At 46.4% G+C, this 25,178-nt stretch overlaps 1 protein-coding gene across 1 annotated transcript in view; it reads left to right on the top strand.

The window, feature by feature from the left end:
• The window catches only part of arid1b (AT-rich interactive domain 1B), a 100,696-nt gene that overhangs the window by 49,055 nt on the left and 26,463 nt on the right, over positions 1–25,178 (top strand). Inside the window, 7 exon segments of the mRNA XM_080745075.1 lie at positions 5,655–5,834; positions 11,809–11,981; positions 11,984–12,020; positions 12,023–12,145; positions 12,148–12,282; positions 16,420–16,550; positions 18,645–18,755. Of these exon segments, the coding sequence (XP_080601201.1) occupies positions 5,655–5,834; positions 11,809–11,981; positions 11,984–12,020; positions 12,023–12,145; positions 12,148–12,282; positions 16,420–16,550; positions 18,645–18,755 (890 nt within the window).

The raw sequence follows: 25,178 nt of genomic DNA, 5'->3' as shown, positions 1-25,178 counted from the left end.
TGGGGTTTCTAGAGTCAGACTCTGGGGTTTCTAGAGTCAGACTCTGGGGTTTCTAGAGTCAGACTCTGGGGTTTCTAGAGTCAGACTCTGGGGTTTCTAGAGTCAGACTCTGGGGTTTCTAGAGTCAGACTCTGGGGTTTCTAGAGTCAGACTCTGGGGTTGCTAGAGTCAGACTCTGGGGTTTCTAGAGTCAGACTCTGGGGTTTCTAGAGTCAGACTCTGGGGTTTCTAGAGTCAGACTCTGGGGTTTCTAGAGTCAGACTCTGGGGTTGCTAGAGTCAGACTCTGGGGTTGCTAGAGTCAGACGCTAGCAGGCCTTTTTTCTCACAATCTGTGCGTGTGGAAGCAGTGGTGTAACGTAACTAAGTATATTTACTTGAGTACTTTACTTTAATTTTAAGGTATTTATACTTTACTGGAGTGTTTCCAATTTTTCTATACTTTTACTTCTACTCCACTACTTCTGGGATCCAACTAATGTACTTTAACTCCGCTACAATTATTTTGAAAACTTTAGTTACCAGTTACTTTGCAGATATTAAATTATAATATTATAAAACGTACATTAACAATTTAGCCCTATTTTATACAGAGGCTATTTGAGAATAGCCGATCTACATGCACACAACACATCGCAATGCGTTTTGCGCTTGTAGATGTGCTATTTTCAAACATTTTGTACTTTAACTTTTGGTACTTTTAAGTACATCTTGATGCCAACACTCTCGTACTTTTACTCAAGTACATTTAGAATTCCGGACTTTTACTCGTAACAGAGTATTTCTAGATTGCAATATTCATACTTTTTACATAATAAAAAAAAAGAATTTACTTTTTCCTCCACTGTGGATGTAAGAAAGAGTCAACCGGTGGGTGCTTCTCCTCAGCTGTTTTTCATGTGTGTGTGTGTGTGTGTGTGTGTGTGTGTGTGTGTGTGTGTGTGTGTGTGTGTGTGTGTGTGTGTGTGTGTGTGTGTGTGTGTGTGTGTGTGTGTGTGTGTGTGTGTGTGTGTGTGTGTGTGTGTGTGTGTGTGTGTGTGTGTGTGTGTGTGTGTGTGTGTGTGTGTGTGTGCGCGCGCGGGGGGTTTCCATAGCCTCACAGGTTGTATGACAGATTGCCTCCAGATCTCCTGTCTGGCCCTGATACCCCCGTCCAGCTGTCAGAGAAGCTTCCCTGCAGCTTCAGGCCAGGCAGGCAGCAGCACCTGGTCTGGAACACTCTGTGGTGCTTGAAGGAAGGGGGAAGAGAGAGAGAGAGAGAGAGCGTTCATATTGACTCTGCTCTCTCGTGATTCCAAGGTGGAATCTCGGATTAGAGTAGATTTTAAGCGGCATAGCTCAGGGGTAGAGAAACCGACATTAAAGCAAAAAAGGGTTCCCGAAGGGTTCCCAGTTCGAATCCAGGCTCCCCCTGAGTTAATGTCGAAGGGTCCTTGAGCAAGACTCTGAGCCCCTAGTTGCTCCCGGTGAGCAGGTTGGTACCTGGCCCTTGCATGGTTTCCTCCACCATCGGTGTGTGAATGTGTGTGTGAATGGGTGAATGTAATGCACAATCTATGTAAAGCGCCTTGGATAAAAGCGCTATATAAATGTACCATTTACCATTCATTGACTCTGCTCTCTCGAGATTCCAAGGTGGAATCTCGGATTAGAGCAGCTTTAAGCAAGTTTTCTTTCCCTCCGAGAATGACCCATTTTAAAGCTTTACTTTATCCTGGGGAAAACTGGGCGAACAGCTCATCTAAGTTAGTCACTCACAGCTAAGTTAGTTACGCTCCTGTCTTAAGTTACTGTAGTTGCTATTGGCAACCAGACTGTTGTTCTTGTACCTAAAGTGAACCTGTTTTCATTTAACTTTACTGTAACCCCAAAAGTCTATAGTGTTTAGTATAGTTCAGCATAGTAGTTCATTCATTCATTCATCAACTCCTACAATTCCACATGCTCGTCAGGGTGGGGGGTCCCCAGTTAAAATATGATTATTGTGGGGGTGGCGGCGGCCTGAAAAGGTTGAGAACCACTGGTCTAATACAAGCACGGGCGTCACAAGGGGTAGGAAAGTGGGACTGAGTTACTAGGGCCCAAGGTGGTGTAGGGGCCTTAATTATTTTATACTTTAGCTATTGAAAAATAGCAGATATACAAGCTTGTAGATCTGCTATTTTTGAAAAGTCGTGAAAATGTGTGCAAATCTTTGAATATATGTATTTTTTAAGCGAACATTTGTAACTCATATTTTGCTTCTGGGGGGTCCCTGGAACTAAATATTTTGAGATGCGGGTCCGTGACCAAATACATACCATTTTGGGGGTCCTTCACATGAAAAGGTTTGAGCTCCACTGACATCGAAACATTTTTCCAAAAACCTCAGAAGGATTTGAAATATTCAAAGATTTTCATGATTTTTCAAAAATAGCAGATCTACAAGCTCGCAGCGTGGCACTCGGTGCCGCGCTGTGAGCTTGTATATCTGCTATTTTTCAATAGTTAACGCACAGGGGCCCCACAGTGAATCCTTGTACCCGGGGCCCAGAATTTGGTGCGACACCCCTGAATACAAGTGTGTCAGGCAGGCTGGGAGGAGCTTGTCATAGTGGAGGTCTGTGTGTGACATCAGGCCCTGTCTGTAGTGTGTCTCTCACTACCCTCCGTGACGGGCCAGTGTTCTGTCTGTGTGACTGCAACGCTGCTGCCTGGAGAGCTCTATGACTAACGCCACACACATCCAGCCAGCCAGCCAGCCAGCCAGCCATTTGGACAAGGCTGATTTTCCCTCTATGAAAGGAGGCGGTTGTTATTGGTATCTGGATTTAACCCATTTAGGCCTAGAATTATTGAATGCTTTAACCAGTGAAAAATAGCAGATATACAAGCTCACAGCGTGGCCCCGAGTGCCGCGCTGCGAGCTTGTAGATCTGCTATTTTTGAAAAAGTTGTGAAAATGTGTGCAAATCTTTGAATATGTGTATTTTCACAGCGAATGTTTGTAACTAAAATTTTGATTCTGGGTGGTCCCTGGAACTAGATATTTTGAGATGGGGATCCGTGGCCAAATAAATATCATTTTGGGGGTCCTTCACATGAAAAGGTTTGAGCACCACTGACATAGTAGTCTCTCAAGAACAGACTAAAGCCCTTTGCACACAGGACAGTTGCGTTTCTTCCGTTTGCTGTATGAATAAAACGCATTGGATTTGGTGTGCAATGCTGTGCGGAATCGACGCTGCGGATCCCAAAAGGAGTCGTAAAAGGAGTGATGAGTTTTTCACCGCATGCGACAAGACGCACGAATCGAACTGGGTTCGATCGAGAAAAAACCCGCAGCGGCAGCCACTCGTCGCACGGCTAATTCGGAGCCGGTGTGCATGAGGTCATAGAGAATCATTGTTTTCTTTTCAAAAAATGATATTGTCCGTTTTATCCGCACGGATAAACGCGCCTGTGTGCAAAGGCCTTAACTGAGCTCCAGTTAAGTGAAAAGGACCTTTTCTTTGACGATGGCTGGCCAGATTGCTGACATAGAAACATTGTTTTTTTCCAAAAATCTTAGAAGGATTCAAAAAGACACTTATAGAATCGGGTCAAAATTCTAATCTTCACGATTTTTCAAAAATAGCAGATCTACAAGCTCGCAGCGCGGCACTCGGTGCCGCGCTGTGAGCTTGTATATCTGCTATTTTTCAATATTTAAAGCATAAAATATCGCGTCATAATGTGTTCAGGCCTAAATGGATTTAAGTCAAGCTGAATTACTTTTTGATTGCACCTGTGACCATGATGTACATTTATATTTTTTAAGCTATTTAATTGATACTCTTATCCAGACGAGTGGCTTTGGCAGACGGGACAATGGACAGACGGGTCACTCGTTTAGTTTAACCACTGAACCACGTCAACAACACCAGCGCCGTCCCCATTCTGGCCATGTCACCATAACCCAGAATAGAAGAACATTCAGAAAGAACACTTAGCACTTTATCGACCTTTATTTATTCAGGGAACTTCTATCGAGAGCAAACTCTTTCCCAAGGACGCCCAAAGTGATCGAGAAAAAATAAATAATAATAATAGGAGAGCGTTCTGTGAAAATGTTGTTTTTGGAGGGAGGAGGGGGCAAACATGGATCACAAAACAGCCAGCATCAGCCAGGGTCATTTTAGATTTGGCTATTTAAACCTAGCAGATCTACGAGCTCACAGCGTGTCACTTCGTGCTGCGCTGAGAGCTTGTATATCTGCTGTTTTTGAAACAATCTTGAAAGAACGACTGGTTTAGAAGGCGTTTGTAGAATCGGCCTCAGGTCCTAAGTGGGTCAAGTGATCTTGATCTACAAGCTCACAACATATCGTCACTGTCGGGGCAGAAACCTCGTATCTCCAAGTTTCAAATGTGTACGTTTTCTTCGCAAAGTAAAGCCCTGCTTCATCATACAAGGCCGTTGCACAAAAAGAGTGAAAACAGCAGATCTACAAGCACACAGCGCCTCGCCGTCGCGGTGCGAGGCGTTGTGTGCTTGTAGATCGGCTGAAAACAGCAGATCTACAAGCACACACCTCGGCGTTGTGTGCTTGTAGATCGGCTGTTTTCACTAGTTTAAATCATTTTTAAAATGATAAATACAAAACAAACGGTTTTGGACATACAAGGTTTCCACCCGACAACGACGATATTCACCTATACCTCGCCTATTTATTGGGTGGGAAAAGCCGGTTAGAGTATGAGAATGTCTGGCATGGAGGCCAGCTTCAGTGTAATGGGGCTGCGTTTTGTATTTTATCACGTCTAATAATATGATTCCACATTCCAAAAGACGGCGGTCTCCACTCTAGTCTGGCGGTGATGTATGGTCTGCCGTCAGATGAACGAGAACAGGACGCCTTCATCAGATAAAGACCACAAACATCTGGAACCAGAAATGCTCGCATTCGCCCACATTGGACTCCGTAGTATGATGGCGTCACTTGCCCGAAAACAAATGTAAAAATCTCTATCTATCTCTGTGTCCGGGTGAGCTTTCCCATGTTGAGTCAAATTAAGCCACAGGCTCCACTCCAAAGACTTTGGTTTCCCTACCATGAAGATATGTTTGATTTGAGCCGTTCCTAAGCCAATCATTTCATGACAGACTGAGTCTCTGTTTGACCTTTGATCGGTCCTCAAATTATTGTCTCAGGAATGGCTCAAACATATAAACATATAAATAAATTATTCTTAAAATTTAAGGTTTGCATGTTTTCTTATGCTTTTTTTTTTGTTTGTTTTTTAACCCAAATGTCAGTCAAAACATTAGCAATCAGTGGTCTAGGAGTCTGTATTGTAACGGGCCCAGAAATATGATGACAGATAAGAATAAAAGAAGGATGAGTTATCAATGTAACGGACGGACGGACGGACGGACGGACGGACGGACGGACGGACGGGCGGGCGGGCGGGCGGACGGACGGACGGACACGGACGTACGTACGTCAGCGATTACAACATGTCCGTTGTTGCCGGTGTTATGAAACGTGATTTCCATTGTTGTGCTGTTTGGACAGAAATGGACACACACACACACACACACACACACACACACACACACACACAGTGTGAACATCTCAGGTTCCTGTCCTGACCACACCGCTGATTTTGTAGTTTTATTTTCTCTGTCTCCAGGCTTCCCTCCTGCTCCCGTCCAGAGAAACGCCCCAGGGCCCCAGTTTGGCCCCCAGTCGTCCGGAGGACCCCCCATGTCCCCTCACCCTCACCCGATCCCCGGGGGACCCATGCACCACGCCTCCTACCAGCAGGGAGGACCCCCGTACGGGCCCCAAGTGGGGCAGTACGGACCCCCAGGTAAGGCTGAATTGTACTCGCGGTGCCTTGCTCATGGGTCGATTAGTAGGATTTTTTACTGAATGAAAAGTCATGGCTGCTTTGTTACTGTTAACACATTCTTTACTACTGTTGACCACTGGGAGCTGACCAGTACAACCACAGTCTTCTACTGTTGACCACTGGGAGCTGACCAGTACAACCAGTCTTCTACTGTTGACCACTGGGAGCTGACCAGTACAACCACAGTCTACTACTGTTGACCACTGGGAGCCGACCAGTACAACCACAGTCTTCTACTGTTGACCACTGGGAGCTGACCAGTACAACCAGTCTTCTACTGTTGACCACTGGGAGCTGACCAGTACAACCACAGTCTACTACTGTTGACCACTGGGAGCCGACCAGTACAACCACAGTCTACTACTGTTGACCACTGGGAGCTGACCAGTACAACCACAGTCTTCTACTGTTGACCACTGGGAGCTGACCAGTACAACCACAGTCTACTACTGTTGACCACTGGGAGCCGACCAGTACAACCACAGTCTACTACTGTTGACCACTGGGAGCTGACCAGTACAACCACAGTCTTCTACTGTTGACCACTGGGAGCTGACCAGTACAACTACAGTCTACTACTGTTGACCACTGGGAGCTGACCAGTACAACTACAGTCTACTACTGTTGACCACTGGGAGCTGACCAGTACAACCGCAGCCTTCTACTGTTGACCACTGGGAGCTGACCAGTACAACTACAGTCTACTACTGTTGACCACTGGGAGCTGACCAGTACAACCACAGTCTTCTATTAGCCACTGGGAGCTGACCAGTACAACCACAGTCTTCTACTGTTGACCACTGGGAGCTGACCAGTACAACCACAGTCTTCTACTGTTGACCACTGGGAGCTGACCAGTACAACCACAGTCTTCTACTGTTGACCACTGGGAGCTGACCAGTACAACCACAGTCTTCTACATGGTGACCACGCAAGGCCTGTGCTGTCAGGACTCAGACCAGAGTCCATGGTAGTCCCAGGGATGGTGGAAGGTCTTCATCAGAACAGCGTCCATGCGGTCACAGGGATGGTGAAAGGTCTTCATCAGAACAGCGTCCATGCGGTCACAGGGATGGTGGAAGGTCTTCATCAGAACAGCGTCCATGCGGTCACAGGGATGGTGAAAGGTCTTCATCAGAGCAGGACCAGCCAGCGAGCAGCTCCCAGCCTCCTCTAGGAGACCTTGGCCGTGACTCAGAGCTCTGAACTAATGGAGCCCAGCTGACAGCCAGGATCTCTCCATTCATCAACATCCACTGTTGTTTCAGCTGACGACAAAAGCCAACTCTCTGGCTGTGTGTGCGTGCGTGCGTGCGTGCGTGCGTGCGTGCGTGCGTGCGTGCGTGCGTGCGTGCGTGCGTGCGTGCGTGCGTGTGTGTGTGTGCGTGCACTCGTCTGAATCAGCCTGCACTTTCACTGTGTTGTTATGGTAATCCATCTTGTGTGCTTTCGCGTGCCGGCCCGGCGCGGCTATGATGAATGCCCGGGTACACTGAGCACTGCCTGCTGCTGAGAACTGAAGCCTGCTATGCACGCACACACACGCACACGCACACACACACACACACACACACACACACACACACACACACGTTTGCGTTACCATACTTGTGAGGAAATCTAAATGTTAGGACTGCAATTTTGTGAATGCCGTTTTTACCGCATTTTGCAGCGCAACACATATTTTTACTGTGTGTGTAACGGCATTGCACAACTAAGTATAAAACAAGCTTAAATCTAGAATTTCTATAAAACCAGTAAGACTCCCTAATGGGAGTCAGGTGAGGTGACGCATGTATGTTGTCTACAAAAAGCAACCTCATGGTGGCGCTAGAAGAGGGGCATGTGAGAAATCAGGGGCGGAGGTTGTGGTTTGCCAGCCAAGGAGTGTGTGTGCAAAGTTTGGCATGGATAGGGGCAACGGTGCCGGAGATAAGAGTAGGGCCAAAAGTGTGACGTGACGGACAGACGGAGGGACTACTGACTGACTGATGGAGGGACCGCCGGTGGAGGTTTTCATAGTAACTTCCAAACCCAACTTGGGCAGGTGCTGACCAGAACACACAATGACTTAGCAAAAAAGTAGAAAACGACTCGCACACAAACGGGCTCCAGTTGAAACGTGGACTTTCGTTGTGCCCACAAGCGCCTGCATGACGTTTGGAGCTACATGCCCTTCATCAGTATAACGAGTGAGAGCCAGGCAAATGGTCCTCACGTTGCGAGGCGTTGTGAGCATGTAGATCGGCTATTTTCACAATAGAACCGTGTGATACAAAATGTAATGCCTCAACTCTTAGTGCTCATCCAGTTCAAATATGATTATTGTGGGGGTCACGGCCTGAAAAGGTTGAGAACCGCTGATCCAAGTCACTATTTGAGAAATTATAAGAGGTTGAGAAACCACTGCCCTATGGGACAGGAAACACACAGACCTGTGTTCCATGGTACTGGGCCACTCAATACATCTACCAATACGGCAACTACACCTGTCCTCTTCTACCAATACAGGAATTAGTCCTCCCAAAACTTAAGCTACTATATTGAATTGATTAGATTTTAGTTTTTTGGTCAAGAAAAGCTGTACTCTCTCCTTTCCTCCCTCTTGTTGGGTGTAGTGTCCAGCAGGGAGTCACAGGGGGGGGGGCCGTCTGGGCCGGTGAGGAGGACGGGCTGGTGGTCCACGCGGGGGGGGGGGGGGGGGACAAAACATGAGGCAATTCACTACTCACACCTCTCCTAGCAACACACTGGTGGTGCAAGGCATTCTGGGAAAGCACACAGGATCTGATGTAACCATCCGTTGTGTACGGTGTTGGGGGTAATGGTGTTATTCTCGCACCGCGAGGCGTTGTGTGCTTGTAGATCTGCTACTTTCACTAGTCTTGTGCGACAGTCTTGTATGATGAAGCAGGGCTTTACTTTATGAAAAGAAAAGAAAGAAACACACATTTGAAACTTGGAGATACGAGGTTTCTGCCCGACAGTGCAGATATCCTGGATGATTTGAAGCGGCTGACCACAGTGAGGCAGGCCTGGGTCAGCAGGATCCATCCGTAGCAGGTCTTCACCTTGTTGACACCATCTCCCGGGGGTCCCTGATCTAGCGATGCTCTGTGCCCTACCGTCTCACACTCCTGCTTCCAGGATGCCAGCCAGCCGTTGTCTTCATTTTCAAGTCTTACTGTAGTGGGAGGATCGCGTTCCTCCAATCCATTAACAATGGGTTACAATGACATGCATACGGTTGTGCTCAAAATGATTCAACCCCCCTCTGCAAATCTGGTTGATTTATTGGCTAATTTCACAAGCTGACAACTGAATGAAATAAATACATACAAAGAAAAAGGATATAAAAGAATTGCAAAGACACTGAATGTTCCAAAAAGTACAGTTTTGAGCATAGTTCACTTCAGGCGCTTTACATAGATTGTGCATTACATTCACCCATTCACACATACATTCATACACCGATGGCAGAGGAAACCATGCAAGGCACCATCCTGCTCACCGGGAGCAACTAGGGGTTCAGTGTCTTGCTCAAGGACTCTTCGACACTAACTCTGGGGGAGCCCGGATTCAAACTGGGAACCCTTCGGGAACAGTCCGTGATCTGATGCCGGTTGCTCTACCCCTGAGCCAATGCTGCCCCAATGCATGCATCTGGAACGAGGCCTACACCTATGATCATCAATGATGTGCTAACGTCGATAACATTGGACAACAGAGCTTGGCCTTGTGGTTCACTGGCAGAGTTGAGCTGCGATCAGTGTTGTGGCGTGAGCGTAGTTTAGGGCTGTCACGATTATGACATTTTACATGACGATTAATTGTCACACACTTGCGATTAACGATTTAATTGTGTTTTTTGTCGTTGACAATTACATTTCTGTTTGGCTTTTAGACTTTGAAGTTGCACATGGCAGGTATGACACATAACCTAAATATACAAAGAAATTAAGGACATATTTGACAACTTTATACTTTAAAAAGAACATTGGTAGTGGATATAGCTGATCTACAAACTCACAACGCGTCGCATCGAAACCTTTTTTAAATGTTTGAACATGTATAAACATTTTTCAACATGTAAACGATTATGATGATTATCACAGAATAATTGTGATTATGTCAAATAATTGCAATTAGACAATTATGTAATAATTGTGACAGCCCCAAGCGGAGTTGTGCTCGGGACAGGCGGAACGATGGATACAGGCAGATACAGACAAAAAGACACGGCGCCACACACTAAAGATAAATGATCTTGATTCAACGTAGGCTGACTGAGCTAACCCATCTAGTTTTGGTTGAATTAGGCTCTGTAGGACCCAACGAGGATGGGTCTCCTAGTATCTGTCCACCCTCTCTCGGCAGTGATCAGATCTCTACGTCGACCACACACTACATCTGAAGTAATCCAACTCAGCAGCAACGACCGATGGGGAGGACGGGCTCGGCTGACAAAACAGCCTGCATGTTGTTGGGAGACCAAACTGTACCCAGCGAACACTCGGCCCTAAGGCTATGTTTCACACTGCCACCTTAAAACAGCCTGCTCAGCATGGCAGACAGTAGTTTAATTATACCAATAATCATATCTGGGTGGTGATGGCTGACGCTGCTAGCGCGTGTGTGTGTGTGTGTGTGTGTGTGTGTGTGTGTGTGTGTGTGTGTGTGTGTGTGTGTGTGTGTGTGTGTGTGTGTGTGTGTGTGTGTGTGTGTGTGTGTGTGTGTGTGGTGTGTGTGTGTGTGTGTGTGTGTGTGTGTGTGTGTGTGTGTGTGTGTGTGTGTGTGTGTGTGTGTGTGTGTGTGTGGACAACTACTACATGCTTCAGAAGTCTAACAGCAACCAGTAGGTTTTGACTGCGCGGCGCAGAGCGAAATTAGGCGCTTTGGGCTGCTGCTCCCCAGGGAGGAGCAACAACATGAGGCAATATTCACTCAGGCTGCGCACATCTCTTTCTCTCTCTCTCTCTCCTCTGTCTCTCTCTCTCTCTCTCTCTCTCTCTCTCTCTCTCTCTCTCCTCTGTCTCTCTCTATCTCTCTCTCTCCCTCTCCGTCTCTCTCTCTCTCTCTCTCTCTCTCTCTCTGTCTCTCTCCCTCTCCGTCTCTCTCTCTCTCTCTCTCTCTCTCTCTCTCTCAGCAGCTGCAGCAGCGAAACAGGATGGGAAATCAGAGTGGTAATTATGCGTAAAAAACGAGGCTGGCATCGCTTCAGTTCTAACTATCAGCCACTGGAAGGAGGGAGATGGGGGGGGGGGGGGGGGGGGGGGGGAAGAGGGTGACCCAAAGAACGAGAGTTTTTTCATTGACTTGACGAACCGCCTTGGACTATGATTAAAAGCCGGTTTGTCAAACCACATGGATCCTAGTGTGTCTACTCTGGCCAGCGCGTCAACTAATAGGCGGACATTTGTCACAAATAGCAGGTCCTACACGAGCTTGTAGATTAGCTTACTGTACATGACACGAAGATATGGTACTGTGTAAGAGCAGTGGTTCTCAAACGTTTACATTTCAAGGATGGTGGAGGATGACGCGATCCAGCTGTGGGTCACTGTTTTGGGAGCCACTGCCTCAAGACTCCAAAGACCACTCTCCCCCTCCCTCTAATACAGTGGTTCTCAACCTTTTCAGGCCGCGACCCCCAAGATAATAACATTTTAACTGGGGACCCCCACTCTGACGAGCACTAAGAGTTGAGACATTACATTTTGGATAACACGGTTCTATTGTGAAAATAGCAAATCTACATGCTCACAACGCCTCGCAACGCCTCGCAATGTTGGGTTTGTTACTGTTGGGTGAGAAAACAATGTTCCACATTAAGTTAATCATCTGGAGACCCCCCAAATAATTTGGGGGGTCCCGACCCACAGGTAGAGAACCCCTGCTCTAATCCCTTCTCCTCCACTCCTCTCCTCCACAGGTAACTACCCTCGCCCACCTCACTACGGCGGGGCCCCCCAGCAGTGCCAACTACAACAGCAAGCAGCAGCGGCGGCGGCGGTGGCGGTGGTACCGGGGGCCCCCGGCATGGCCAACAGCCTGGGGATGAACGCCGGGAGCCCCATGCACGGCCAGGGGCCCGGGCAGCCTGCAGCGGCTCGGCCACGCCCGGGGGCCGAGGCCCGGGGCCCAGCCCGGGAGCCGCCGGCGCCGCGGGGCGCCCGGTCGCCCGTACCCCTCCTCCAGCGGAGGAGGAGGAGGAGGAGGAGGGGGGCCCAGCACCACCGTTGCGCCCACCTCCCCCGGCATGCCCCAGTCGGCGGCCAGGGCATGGGGCCTCCGCCGCACAACGCCGTGGGCCGCAAGCCCCCCGAGACGGGCAACAACAATAGCAGCAACGCCATGCAGCGGGGGTCAACAACTCCTCGTCGACGTCCTCTTCCCTGCAGGCCAGGTGGGGGTTATTTGGATTTCTTTTGGCTGAAGTGTGGATCATCCGCTAGGCTACTGTACATTCTCCTACATACGTACAGTTTAGGGCATTCACCAAATATTCGACTATTCGAATATCAAAGTCACTATTCGACGTTGTTCACCGAAGTCCAATATTTGCTTATTTTAATTTTTAATTGTTTTCTCTTTAAAAAATCTATAGTTTATAAGCTTGGGCTAGATGGGAAGTCATAAGAATGAGTTGTCAATGTCCCTGGTGGATGAATTTGTAATGCTCTATACCAGGGGCTCAAAAACCTTTTTAGGCCGTGACCCCTAAAATAAACATATTTGAACTGGGGACCCCACCTGACACGCACTTGGAATTGTAGGTATCACATTTAATGGGACTCGGTTCCACAGATTGCGAGGTGTTGTGAGCATGTAGATCTGCTATTTTCACAATGTTCGCCTCTTGCTTATAATATTTGACAGTTTGGCCAGTCCTGTCGAATATTCGACTATTCGAATACTTTGAGGTCGAATAATTTGAATACTAAAAATCACTATTCGTGAATGCCCTACTGTACATTCATATGTACAGTTGTGCTCGAAAGTATTCAACCCCCTCTGACAAATGTGTTCATTAGTGTAACCACTGTTCCTTTTGACTTAGAACCTGTCAACTATGCTCAAAACTGTTCTTATTTGGAAAAGAATCAGTGTCTTTGCAATTGTTTTATATCCCTTTCCTTTTTTTACAAAGCAATAATCTCTTCTCTGAAGTGAACCTTTCTGACCATTCCTTAGACCAGGGGTCGGCAACCCAAAATGTTGAAAGAGCCATATTGGACCAAAAAAACCCAAAACAAATGTGTCTGGAGCCGCAAAAATTATAAAAGCCTTATATATCGTCGTTGTCGGGGGAAGAAACCTTGTATGTCCAAAACTTCGTTTTACATTTATCATTTAAAAAATGAACTAAACTAGTGAAAACAGCCGATCTACAAGCACACAACGCCTCGCGGTGCGAGGCGTTGTGTGCTTGTAGATCTGCTGTTTTCACTAGTTTTGTGCGTCAATCTTGTATGATGAAGCAGGGCTTTACATTGCGGGAAAAAAAACATACAAATTTGAAACTTGACAATGAAAAAATCGTTTAAAACAAAAAATATTTTTTCCCCCCCATCTTTTTCCATTTTCATACATTTTTGAAAAAGCTCCAGGGAGCCACTAGGGCGGCGCTAAAGAGCCGCATGCGGCTATAGAGCTGCATGCGGTTACTGACCCCCGCCTTAGATTTAGCCATGTTTCTAACTGCTCTAATCACAGTCAACAAGTCAACAAACTTCTAGTCAGGACAGATTGCACATCTGATACAACTATTTAAGCCCTTGATTAGTCAAGGTTAGCAACGCCTCGCATCGCGAGGCATTGTGTGCACTGCTATTTTCGCTATTTTAAATCATTTTTAAAATGATGAATACAAAACGAACAGTTTTGGACATGCAAGGTTTCCGCCCGACAACAACAATATTGTATTTGTTCAGATTAGGGCTGTCGCTCAAATAATTGAGATCCGTGCGGCGTGCGGTGGTGGCTGAGACAGAATAGCAGAAAGCGAATACATTATCTGGCACCGGCAAAGTCCGGCATCGCTGGTAACTGCCGCGGCAGCCACCACCGCACGGACGGGCAGTTTACCGCTACGGGACCTGCCGGTCCGTGCGGCGGCCGCCGGTCCTACTGGCGGGACTGCTGGTCCTATCGCCGGCGATGCAGTGCGACTGCTGGTCGAACTGGCGGTCGTGCGGCAGTGTCTGCCGCTGCAGTTCCGCGGCAGGTGACGGTGCCAGAGAATGTATTCGCTCTTTCTACTATTCTGTCTTTGTTTCTGTCTAATAAAATATATTAGCTCTAATTACCAACACATTATTTCTTATTATGGCTTTATTCTGTCTTATTATGTCTTATTATGTCTTATTATGTCTTAAAGTGTACTGTAAAAGAGGATGGGACCGTAATAATTGTGACAGCCCTAGTTCAGATTCAGGTTGAAAAGCCATTAAAAAATGTCGTCTCACTTTTCTTTGCACACCTCCACTCCCTTCCTTCCTTGCAGGCCCCCCTACACCCGCTCCCCCGCCTATCCCAACAACCACCACCAGCAGCAGCCCTGGCCGGGGGCGCGCCCTGCGCTCTCCCCTTCACCCCACCATCACCATCATCATCCTCCCCACCCTCCTCACCCCCATCACCCTCCTCCTCCCCCCTCCTCTCAACCCCACCCCCACCACCCCCCCTCCTCCCAACAGCAGCAGGCTAGCGGCGCTCAGGGCCCTCCCACGGCGCCCCTGCCCCCAGAGCATTATGGGTAGGTGTGGGGCTTGAAGGGTATAGTCTTCTTCCCGGGAGCCTGGCAGACATGTGGGTTGGAGGGCTGTCACGATTATGACTTTTTACATGACGATTAATTGTCACTCAAATGATTGCGATTAACGATTTAATTGGCTTTGTCGTTGACAATTACATTTCTGTTTGGCCTTTGGGCTTTGAAATTGCACATGGTAGATCTGACACATAACCTAAATATACAAAGAAATGAAGTACATATTTGCCAACTTTATACTTTAAAAAGTCGATTGGTAGTGTAAATAGCCGATCTACAAGCTCACAACGCGTCACATCATTAATAATAATTACTATGTTATAATTGTGACCATCCTACACATGGGCGCTACACACCCATGCAGCATGTGTATGCAATGATGGATTCAATACTATAAAGATCCTTTATGATCGTGATATATTAAAAAAAAAGAAAAAGAAAAAAACATCCTGCTACAAACAGCTGAATTAGGAAGAGGAGAGCCACTGGTTACATCAGTGGTTCTCATGAGTGGATTCCAGGGACTCTGTGGGTTCCTGACAGGTTCATTTGGTTCCATTTGTACACTGTCAGAGTTAAGGGGAAGACCTTGAAAGGTGGACGTTTGAGAACGTTTTGGAGAAAGAAAGACGAGCGCCAATGTAATGTAAAACATACACACGCTGTTTAACATTTTAATGATGCCTGTTACCCAGTGTTAATTCTTGTGCCTGCCAGGCTCTACGCTACAGTGCACTGTGCTTGTACGGTACTAACGGAACTACTGACACAACGGTTGAACTGCAACCCAGTCACTGACGCACAGGATCAACTGACTCACTAACTCAGGGGTCTTCAACGTTTTCAGACCAAGGACCCCTTAGCTGAGAGATTGATGAAGCAGGGACCCCCCACAATCTTATCATAAATTCCATATAGTTTCATTGTTGGACAGCAGAATCATCAGTGTATTTTGGATTCATGTCAATGTGTGTTTTCAGATATTTAACCACTTGAACCTTCAATACTTAATAAACTTGACATTTCATTCTGTACTTAGTCTGCTCTTTTCCCCCTCTACGCCAAAGCTCTTTGCCAAAAATGGCCAATCTACAATCTCACAACGCCTCGTCGCAGCGCAAGGCGTTGTGAGCTTGTAGATCGGCTATTTTTGGCTAAAGTTCTCAGAATATGGACACTAGGGTTCAAGTGGTTAATATAAAAAAAGAAGAAAAAAGGTTTCTATCACACAAAGATTTGGAGGACCCCCTGTAGTAACTCTGAGGACGCCCTAGGGGTCCCTCACCCCCTGTTGAAGACCTCTGCACTAACTGAAAGCTCTCCTCTCCTCTCCCAACTAACTCGTTGATAAATAGCTGTGTTCAATTCACCTCTCAGCTCTTTGATTGGCCAATAAAACTTTATTCCTTTTTCCTTAGGATTTGACGATGAACGTATTTGCTCGACTTTCTTTTCCCCCCAGATTTTTTTTCTCTCTCTCTCTCTCGCTCTCTCTCTCTCTCTCTCTCTGTCTCTCTCTCTCTCTGTCTCTCTCTCTCTCTCTGTCTCTCTCTCTCTCTCTCTCTCTCTCTCTCTCTCTCTCTCTCTCTCTCTCTGTCTCTCTCTGTCTCTTTCTCCCTGTTGTATTTCAGATATAGCGGCGACGACACTAACTGCACGGCTTCCCATGTCAACTCTGAACCGTAACCCTCGCTCTGCTTCCTCTCTGATGACACATGAGTCATCGTGGTCTTAGTGTCTGACCCTTCCCTCTGTTTGTGTTGTGTTCAGGCAGGGCAGCTACCCGGGCATGGGGCCCATGGGAGGAGGAGGAGGAGGAGGAGGGGGGCTGGGGGCCCCGGCGGCCCCTACAGCCAGCAGACGGGAACCAACTCTGGGAGGATGACTCCCCAGGGGCCCCAGCACTACAACGCCCCGCCCTCAGGTGAGGACGTTAGGGGGACCACTTTTGTTGTTTAAATGTAGCTTTTAACCGCAGAGATTCGGCCACGAATCGCGGTCGGAAAGCATCGGGAGCTCATCGGCAGGTTTTCGGCAGCGGGTCAGAACCGCTATCGACCAGTATCGACGGACAAAACTGGAAGACTGGACTCACAGTTTTGTTGAGTCGCCCCTGGCCCGTCGGTATAATTGGGGGGGTTGTAGAGTGGACAGTTTGCTACTACTGCAGAACCACGCAAGCCTAAACAAGCCAGAGACATTTTCCAGTTGCACATTTTAACTAAATACCATATTCTCAGTCTCAACTCTCAATTCCTATACTAATGGACTCCAAAGCAAGCTAGTACTAGTGCTTTTGGTGAGAGAAAGCATCACATCGCACCCATTGAGTAAATATATATGATCGCACCGCACCAAGAGGAAACATCTCTGGTTGCCACATTCTGTGAGTGAAACAAGTGTCCAGGTCTAAAACAATGAATTCCCATAGACTATTTTCAACCAGATTGGGTTTCTGGTGTTTGTCATTCTCAACCTTTAAAATTTCAAGGAAACTCCCCAGTTTGAACGGATGATTATTACTAGTAAGACGACTCAGGGCGACATGCAGAGGTCGCGCCAATTCTTGGCCATCTGGCCAGTGATATACAGTATATCGGAACAGTTACCCATATTATATTTAGATCCTTGTACTGTATAGTATCCCTTTTATGCCATACATGGAGATCCCTATCTGAACCAGCACACAGATATGGGCCATGTCTTGGCCATCTGGCCAGTGATTGCGACCGTAGGTCGCATTTACTATCAAACCCTGCACAAAGTGTAAGTCAGTCTGTCTGTCACACCTCACACGTCACACTCTTGCCCTGCTCATATCTCCGCAACCGTTGCCCCGATCCATGCCACATTTTGCACACACGTTCCTTACCTGCCAAACTACAACCTCCAAGGACCCCCGGAGCTCCAGGGACCCCCAGCTCCCTGGGGGACCCCCAGATGTAAGTGTAAGTCCGTCAGTCTGTCTGTCACACCTCACACGTCACACTCTTGCCCTGCTCATATCTCCGCAACCGTTGCCCCCGATCCATGCCAAATTTTGCACACACGTTCCTTACCTGCCAAAACTACAACCTCCAAGGACCCCCGGAGCTCCAGGGACCCCCCAGCTCCCTGGGGGACCCCCAGATGTAAAAAATGACCAAATGTGCTAAACTGACCAAATGACCACCCCAACGGGGCTGCTCACGGGGAATTCCCGGGGACCACCCACTCCTGGTGCTCCAGAACGGATGCAAAAGTGGTGGCGCCCCCAGTGGAGGACCCCCTACACTGCAGCTCACATAAAATGCCGTAACTCCGGCTAGGAGCGACCGGGACAGCCGGGGCCGGTACCTATTCGTCCGCCTTGCCGGCGCGGAGACCCCACCCCTCATTTCTCACATGGCCCTCTTCTAGCGCCACCATGAGGCGATTCTTGCAAAACACATTTTTGGACACTGCTCCTACAATTTTTGCCCTAAAATCACGCAAATCGGTACACAGTATGTCTACACTCATCCCATCAACATGAATCTCTCCCATATAGCGCCACCTCCAGGACGATTTTTAAAAACACATTTTTGGACACTGCTCCTACAGATTTTGCCCTAAAATCACGAAAATCACTACACAGTATGTCTACACTCATGTCATCAACATGGATCAGGAAGATTTTGGCAAAACACATTTTTGCCCTATTTGTGGAGATAAGTGACCTAAGGTCGCTTATCTCCCGATTAGGGAGTCTTACTGGTATATATATATATCGATGACATCAGGATCTTCATATATGGGCATAAAAGGGATTCTGGGGAATACCCATATATGGACTTTTACATAGGTGATGTCACCTGTGATATCACCTGTGATGTCACAGTGATGTGTCAAGGGAACCAACCCATAGACTGTAAAAATGTTTACACACACCCCTACACACAGACAAGCTGTGACATTTCTCATGGTAAACTGCGACCTTAATTAAGTTGAGTATAATTTCCACTCACTCTGTCCAGGGCCCCATGATGATGTCACCAGAGGGGATGGGCGGTCCCCCGGACCCCAAGCAGAGGGCGGAGCTAAATAAAGAGGGCAACGCCCCCAACGCAGAACCACCCAAATCCAAGGTAAGATCCTCCAGATCCGTTAACCAATGAGATTGGCCGTTTCCCTGTCAAATCGTCCTTGCTTCCCCTTGCCTCCCCTCTGCATGTGTTTGACCAATGCGACAAAATGCAACAAAGGAAGCTTCTTTGATTACGAATAGGAGGGAAAAACAATCTTGTTGTCAGAACTTCCAAGGAAGCAAAGGCTGTTAATTTCTTTCTTGTAAGTCGTTGCTGTCAGGCAGAATCCTGGTATCTCCAGGTCCGTATTTCAACGCTTTGTTTTTTCGTAAATGAATGTGATACAAGAATGTTGTGTAAAAGTAGCGAAAATGGCCAATCTATGTGTAGCCTGGGATCGCTTCCAATTTCGGGCTTTTGATCAGGTCGGGAGCGGATGACGTCCTACGTCATTTTGTATTAAAAACGGACTACATTTTGGCCGGAACTTACCGACCGGAATCAGTTTTACCCCAGTTTTGCGCATGCGCTAACTGGGTTAAAACTGATTCCGGTTGCGCTAACTGGGTTAAAACTGATTCCGGTTGCGCTAACTGAGTTAAAACTGATTCCGGTTGCGCTAACTGGGTTAAAACTGATTCCGGTTGCGCTAACTGGGTTAAAACTGATTCCGGTCGGTAGTTCCGGCCAAAATGTAGTCCGTTTTGAATACAAAATGACATAGGATGTCATCCGGTCTAGACCGGATCAACCAACCGGATCAACCAACCTGTTTAGTAAACGAATACCAGGCTTTCTCTAGCCTTTCTCCCAGAAAGCCTGGTGAGGCGAGGTTAATCTATGTGAGCCTTTGCAGTCTATTTTCACTATTTTGGAAATAAATTGTCGGTCTGTGGGTTTTATAAATATTGAACAAATGAAAAAGTAGTGTGACTTAAGTACGCTGAATCCATCGGTTCTTTTTTCCGTTTCCTGAAAAGCATCGGGTTTGGACTTACTAGGTTTCCACCCGACAGCCACGGCGGCGTGTTTGATGTTGACATTGAAACCGGGAAAAAGAGGACTCAGTCAGAAATGGAATCCTGTTACTGCCGGATCTGCTACACGTTTTGTTACTTAAGTTGACTTAGAATTCAGGCGTTGCCTGATGTTTCAATGATTTCCGAGAGTTGACAAAAGACGCCGCGCGACCCAAAATAACCACACCGTCTCCACAAAGCAAGAAAGAAGTCACAGCGCGCTCCGGAACACCCACTCCACTCCTCTTCTGTTCCCACCTCTCTTGTCTTGTTTCCTCACACACCTTGAGTTGGGTTTCAAGTTGCTTCCATCTCCCCCGTATCCCTTCTCTCCTACTAAGGCTGCATCTGGATGTGTGTGAAAACTCAGCTTTTTATTTAGGCTCTGTGTGTGCATTCCCAGGGGCGTCACACCAAATTCTGGATTCACTGCGGCGGGCCCCCCATGAATGTTAACTATTGAAAAATAGCAGATATACAAGCTCACAGCGCGGCACCGAGTGCCGCGCTGCGAGCTTGTAGATCTGCAATTTTTTGAAAAAACGTGAAAATGTGTGCAAGAAACTTGTGTTTCTAATATGTCAGTGGTGCTCAAACGTTTTCATGTGAAGGACCCCCAAGATGATAATATGTATTTGGCCACAGCTAGACCCCCATCTCAAAATATTTAGTTCCAGGGACCCCTCCCCGGAAGCAAAATTTGAGTTACAAATGTTCGCTTAAAAAATACATATTCAAAGATTTGCACAAATTTTTTACGACTTTTCAAAAATAGCAGATCTACAAGCTCGCAGCGCGGCACTCGGTGCCGCGCTGTGAGCTTGTATATCTGCTATTTTTCAATAGCTAAAGGTACTATTGGGCCCCTCCACCTTGGGCCCTGGTAACTCAGTCCCACTTTCCTAGCCCTTGTGACGCCCCTGTGCATTCCTCTTCTCAACCCTGGCCTCGTTATCCAAGAGAGAAGGTGTAGTTTTGATCGGGGGAAACGGCGCTAGACGGGTGTCTTTTCAAAGGGCCACTGTCGTTCCGTGTGACCTGCTCTGCCTGAATCTGTCATTTTAAATAGCTGTTCATACTGTATATAGTTTTCCATGAGAAATGAAAGTGTGAATATAGTGGCAGTAAGTCAACTCACATTTTAAGTTGAATGCAGCTTCAGAAAGAAGATGCCATCAGGTTTATAACAAGGCTAAATATTTGGACTTGAGCACTATTGAGTGAGCTTGTATAAATGATGTTGTACTGTCAGTTATGACTATCAACTCTCAGCAATGTTTTGAGAACGTCTAGTCAGCCACTACATTTTCAATGTTTCAATGTTCTTCTAAATATCTTGGTTTCTCTAAATCAATGTTTTCTCAAATAATGCAAATGCAGGACTAATTTTTGGGTCAGACCTTTTTAATGGGTTGTGACAGTTTGTACTTTTATACGATTATTATTTGGCTTGAAGCGAGCCCACACTGTTTCGTTAGGAACAGTAATTTCTAGTTGACTCACAACGCGTCACACCTCGACATGTTGTGAGTTTCATTATTTTTTTAAATGGGGCTTAAATTTTTGGTAGTTTAAGTACCAGAGTGACACTCCATTTATCCATTAGGTATTGAGCTGAAAACTTGTAATCCCCGCTCTTAACTAGTTCAGTGCCAAACGACTTTCAGATCAACTATCTCACTATGGACTTCCCTGCCAAACGACTTAAATCGACTTTTACTTAGAAAAAAAAAATGTTTTTTTTTTTTTTTTTTTTGACCCCATTAAATCTAGTAAACATGATTTCAATCGCGATTTTGTATGTTCCACCCCCCATACAACCCCATCTTTCATACAGGGCAGCCATCTTTGCTTACATAACATGTAAAACATAATGGCTATTTTCTCAAGAATTCCTGAACGGATTTCCAATCTGATTTTTTTGTTTGAAAGCTGTGAACAGCCTGCACAAACATGGTGCATGATCTGTGCATGGGCGTGCATGATCTGTGCACTATAAATTACATGGAAGTCTATGGAGATTTATGGCAATATGAGCCAAAAAGCCCATATTTAATTGGCAGGGAGCGAGTGAGGTTCAGTGACAATGATGCTGTTGTGTTGTGACACTGTTGTCCTGCTTTGTGTCGTGGTGTCTGTGCTGCTGAGGAGAGGCCAGGAGCTGAGCTTTGATGCTCCAGCAGATGTATGTGTTTATTGATCCTGTGTCTGGACACTAAGTCACCATAATCATTGCATTCAGCCATTTATGTCTGCGATTATTCTTGTCGATTACTTTTATTTGACTAAATCGAGTGCATCATTCCAGCTACTATTTTATAATTTGTTGTACAACGGTGTTGTACATAGCAGGTGAAACTAGCCAGATCTGTGGTCCATGAATATAACATGATGGTGTTGTGCGATGAACTCCCGTCTCTCCTGCTTTGGCCATGTTGACCTGAACACTAACCTAGCTTGAGGAATGGTTTGGCCGCTTGTCTGCCTTGATACTGTGTGTGTGTGTGTGTGTGTGTGTGTGTGTGTGTGTGTGTGTGTGTGTGTGTGTGTGTGTGTGTGTGTGTGTGTGTGTGTGTGTGTGTGTGTGTGTGTGTGTGTGTGTGTGTGTGTGTGTGTGTGTGTGTGCACATATGCCGGCGTGGGTGAGTTGTAGGGATGGGACGATATGAAAATGTCATGTCACGATTATTGTGACACAAGAAATCATGATTTACTATATTATCGCGATAATCAAAATCCATTATCCTGGGGCGGAACATTTGCCAAAAAATATAGACATTTGATGGAGAGTGAAAAAAAGACTGTATCAAGTACGTATATTTAAGTGGTACCGGATATGCTTCTCTGCAAATAAAAGGTGAATTGGTCCCAGTGCATGACGGAGGACGATCGTGCTTGTTTTTTATCACGATAACTAAGCGATAACATCGCGTATCGTCCCAGCCCTATTGAGGTGCACCACGTATAGGCCAGTGGCCAATTCTGATATCTTCACAAATTGGTACCACCCAAGGTGACCGTAATTTTTTTACATTTTTGACTTCCTACATGTCTCTAGTTTACATTTTGGTATGATAACCCTTTCTGAGACCCAGCTTAATTTATGTTATCAGCCGCTAGAGTTGGTCTCCCATAGCCATTTTTTTCCTGGGTATTTAAGTAGGATGTGAGGGGTTTAACTAGGGGTTTGTCATGATGCTGAATCCATCGCAAGCATTTGTTTAGCTCAAAAAAACATTCCTTGGGCTACAAATGGCCCCAGAAAATGATGGTTTAATTATGAAAAGTGATGAGTCATCACTTTTCATCAGTTTCATCAGTTTTGTGGGCCACTGGTTCTCAACCTGTGGGTCGGGAGACTCGGGACAACAAAAGAAATAAAGTCCATTACTGCATCAAAAGTAATCAACAAACTCTAATAATATAAGCTCGACAGGGTATGGGGGGTCCCCAGTTCAAATTTTATTTTTGGGGAGTTTGCGGCTCGAAAAGGTTGAGAACCACTCCACGAACCACACAGTAGGGGTTGGCAGTAACATGGATTTTTACAAACCTCTTAAGTTACTTAAAAAGCCATGTCACTTAAAAACAGCTAATTTGTAATATTTCTGAGCATGAATGTTCTGCTTGGAATGTCTATTACAAGACAGTTTATTTGTAGGAATGGCAGGGCTCTCTTTTTGATCACTTGTCCAGATTATTCTTGTAAATATCGATCTTTTTTTCATGAGCTTCTGAATGTTTTTTTAATTTTTTATTTTTTTCTGGACCACATGGTCTGGCTGGAATGCCCCTAAAGACAGCCCAGGCTGCCGCAAAACAAACGTCTATAAGGAGCACATGTGTTTGTCGAGATTTGAAGTAGTCTTGTTTGATGTTTCTTTTTTTAGTTCCTAAATGTTTTGGTTTAGGAGCACACGATCTCCTCCATAAAGCCCTGGTTTCTCAATGCTGTCCTATAAAAATCTTGCTACTCCAGTTTGGACCACTGGTGAATTTCGTCAGCTTTCTCGTCAAAATGCAGGATGCTCCTGAATGATATTCCAAAACGACCCGTTCTCAAGGCTCTAAGAGTCTTGTGTTCCCGTACACCAGGGTTCCACAATTCGTTTTCCCCAAGGGCCGAATTATGTCTAGGGTACCAAGCCGAGGGCCACGACATTGAATTATGTCTAGGGTACCAAGCCGAGGGCCACGACATTGAATTATGTCTAGGGTACCAAGCCGAGGGCCACGACATTGAATTATGTCTAGGGTACCAAGCCGAGGGCCACGACATTGAATTATGTCTAGGGTACCAAGCCGAGGGCCACAACATTGAATTATGTCTAGGGTACCAAGCCGAGGGCCACGACATTGAATTATGTCTAGGGTACCAAGCCGAGGGCCACGACATTGAATTATGTCTAGGGTACCAAGCCGAGGGCCACAACATTGAATTATGTCTAGGGTACCAAGCCGAGGGCCACGACATTGAATTATGTCTAGGGTACCAAGCCGAGGGCCACAACATTGAATTATGTCTAGGGTACCAAGCCGAGGGCCACAACATTGAATTATGTCTAGGGTACCAAGCCGAGGGCCACAACATTGAATTATGTCTAGGGTACCAAGCCGAGGGCCACAACATTGAATTATGTCTAGGGTACCAAGCCGAGGGCCACGACATTGCAGGGGGCGACGGTGGTGTTCCCACTACTCCAGCGACAGTTTTCGTCGTTGTCGGGTGAAAATCTTGTATGTCCAAAACCGTTTGTTTTGTATTTATCATTTTAAAAATGATTTAAACTAGTGAAAACAGCCGATCTACAAGCACACAACGCCTTGCGGTGCGAGGCGTTGTGTGCTTGTAGATCGGCTGTTTTCACTACTTTTGTGCGACGGCCTTGTATGATTTGCGAAAGAACGTACACATTTGGAGATACGAGATTTCCACCCGACAACGACGATATACTAGTGTTGTTGCTGCTCTTATACCACCATTATTACTGGGGTTGGTGTGGGCCAGACAGTAGCCCCCCGCGGGCCGCAAACGGCCCGCAGGCCGCCTATTGGGGAACCCTGCCGTACAAACACCGTGGCCAGAAATGAGTTTTGAGTGTACTGAGGATGGAAAAACAGGACAGGATGTCTTGATGTCCTTTCTAGCTTCATACGTGTCTATAAAAGAACATTGCAGGGTACATATAATCCGCCTAAATCCAGTGGTTCTCAAACATTTTAATGTCAAGGACCCCCACATTGATACGTGCTGCATTTGGCTGTAAACTGACTCCAGTCCAGACTGCTCCATCTGAAAAGACTTTTGTTCCAGGATTTTTCTAAAATGATTTGAAAATGGCTTGAAATGTTTTTTTTTTTTTAAAAGCTCACAACGCGTAGACGGGCTGTCTTCGCATAGATTGTCATTACAGAAAAGTAAAGATGAGTGTTAAAATGTTTTCATTTACTTCTTCCTATTGTT

The sequence above is a fragment of the Nannobrachium achirus genome, assembly GCF_963921795.1.
Source record: "Nannobrachium achirus genome assembly, chromosome: 16".
NCBI lineage: Eukaryota > Metazoa > Chordata > Actinopteri > Myctophiformes > Myctophidae > Nannobrachium > Nannobrachium achirus.
Note: the sequence above shows the minus strand (reverse complement) of the source record. Positions and strands in the feature narration are given on the sequence as shown.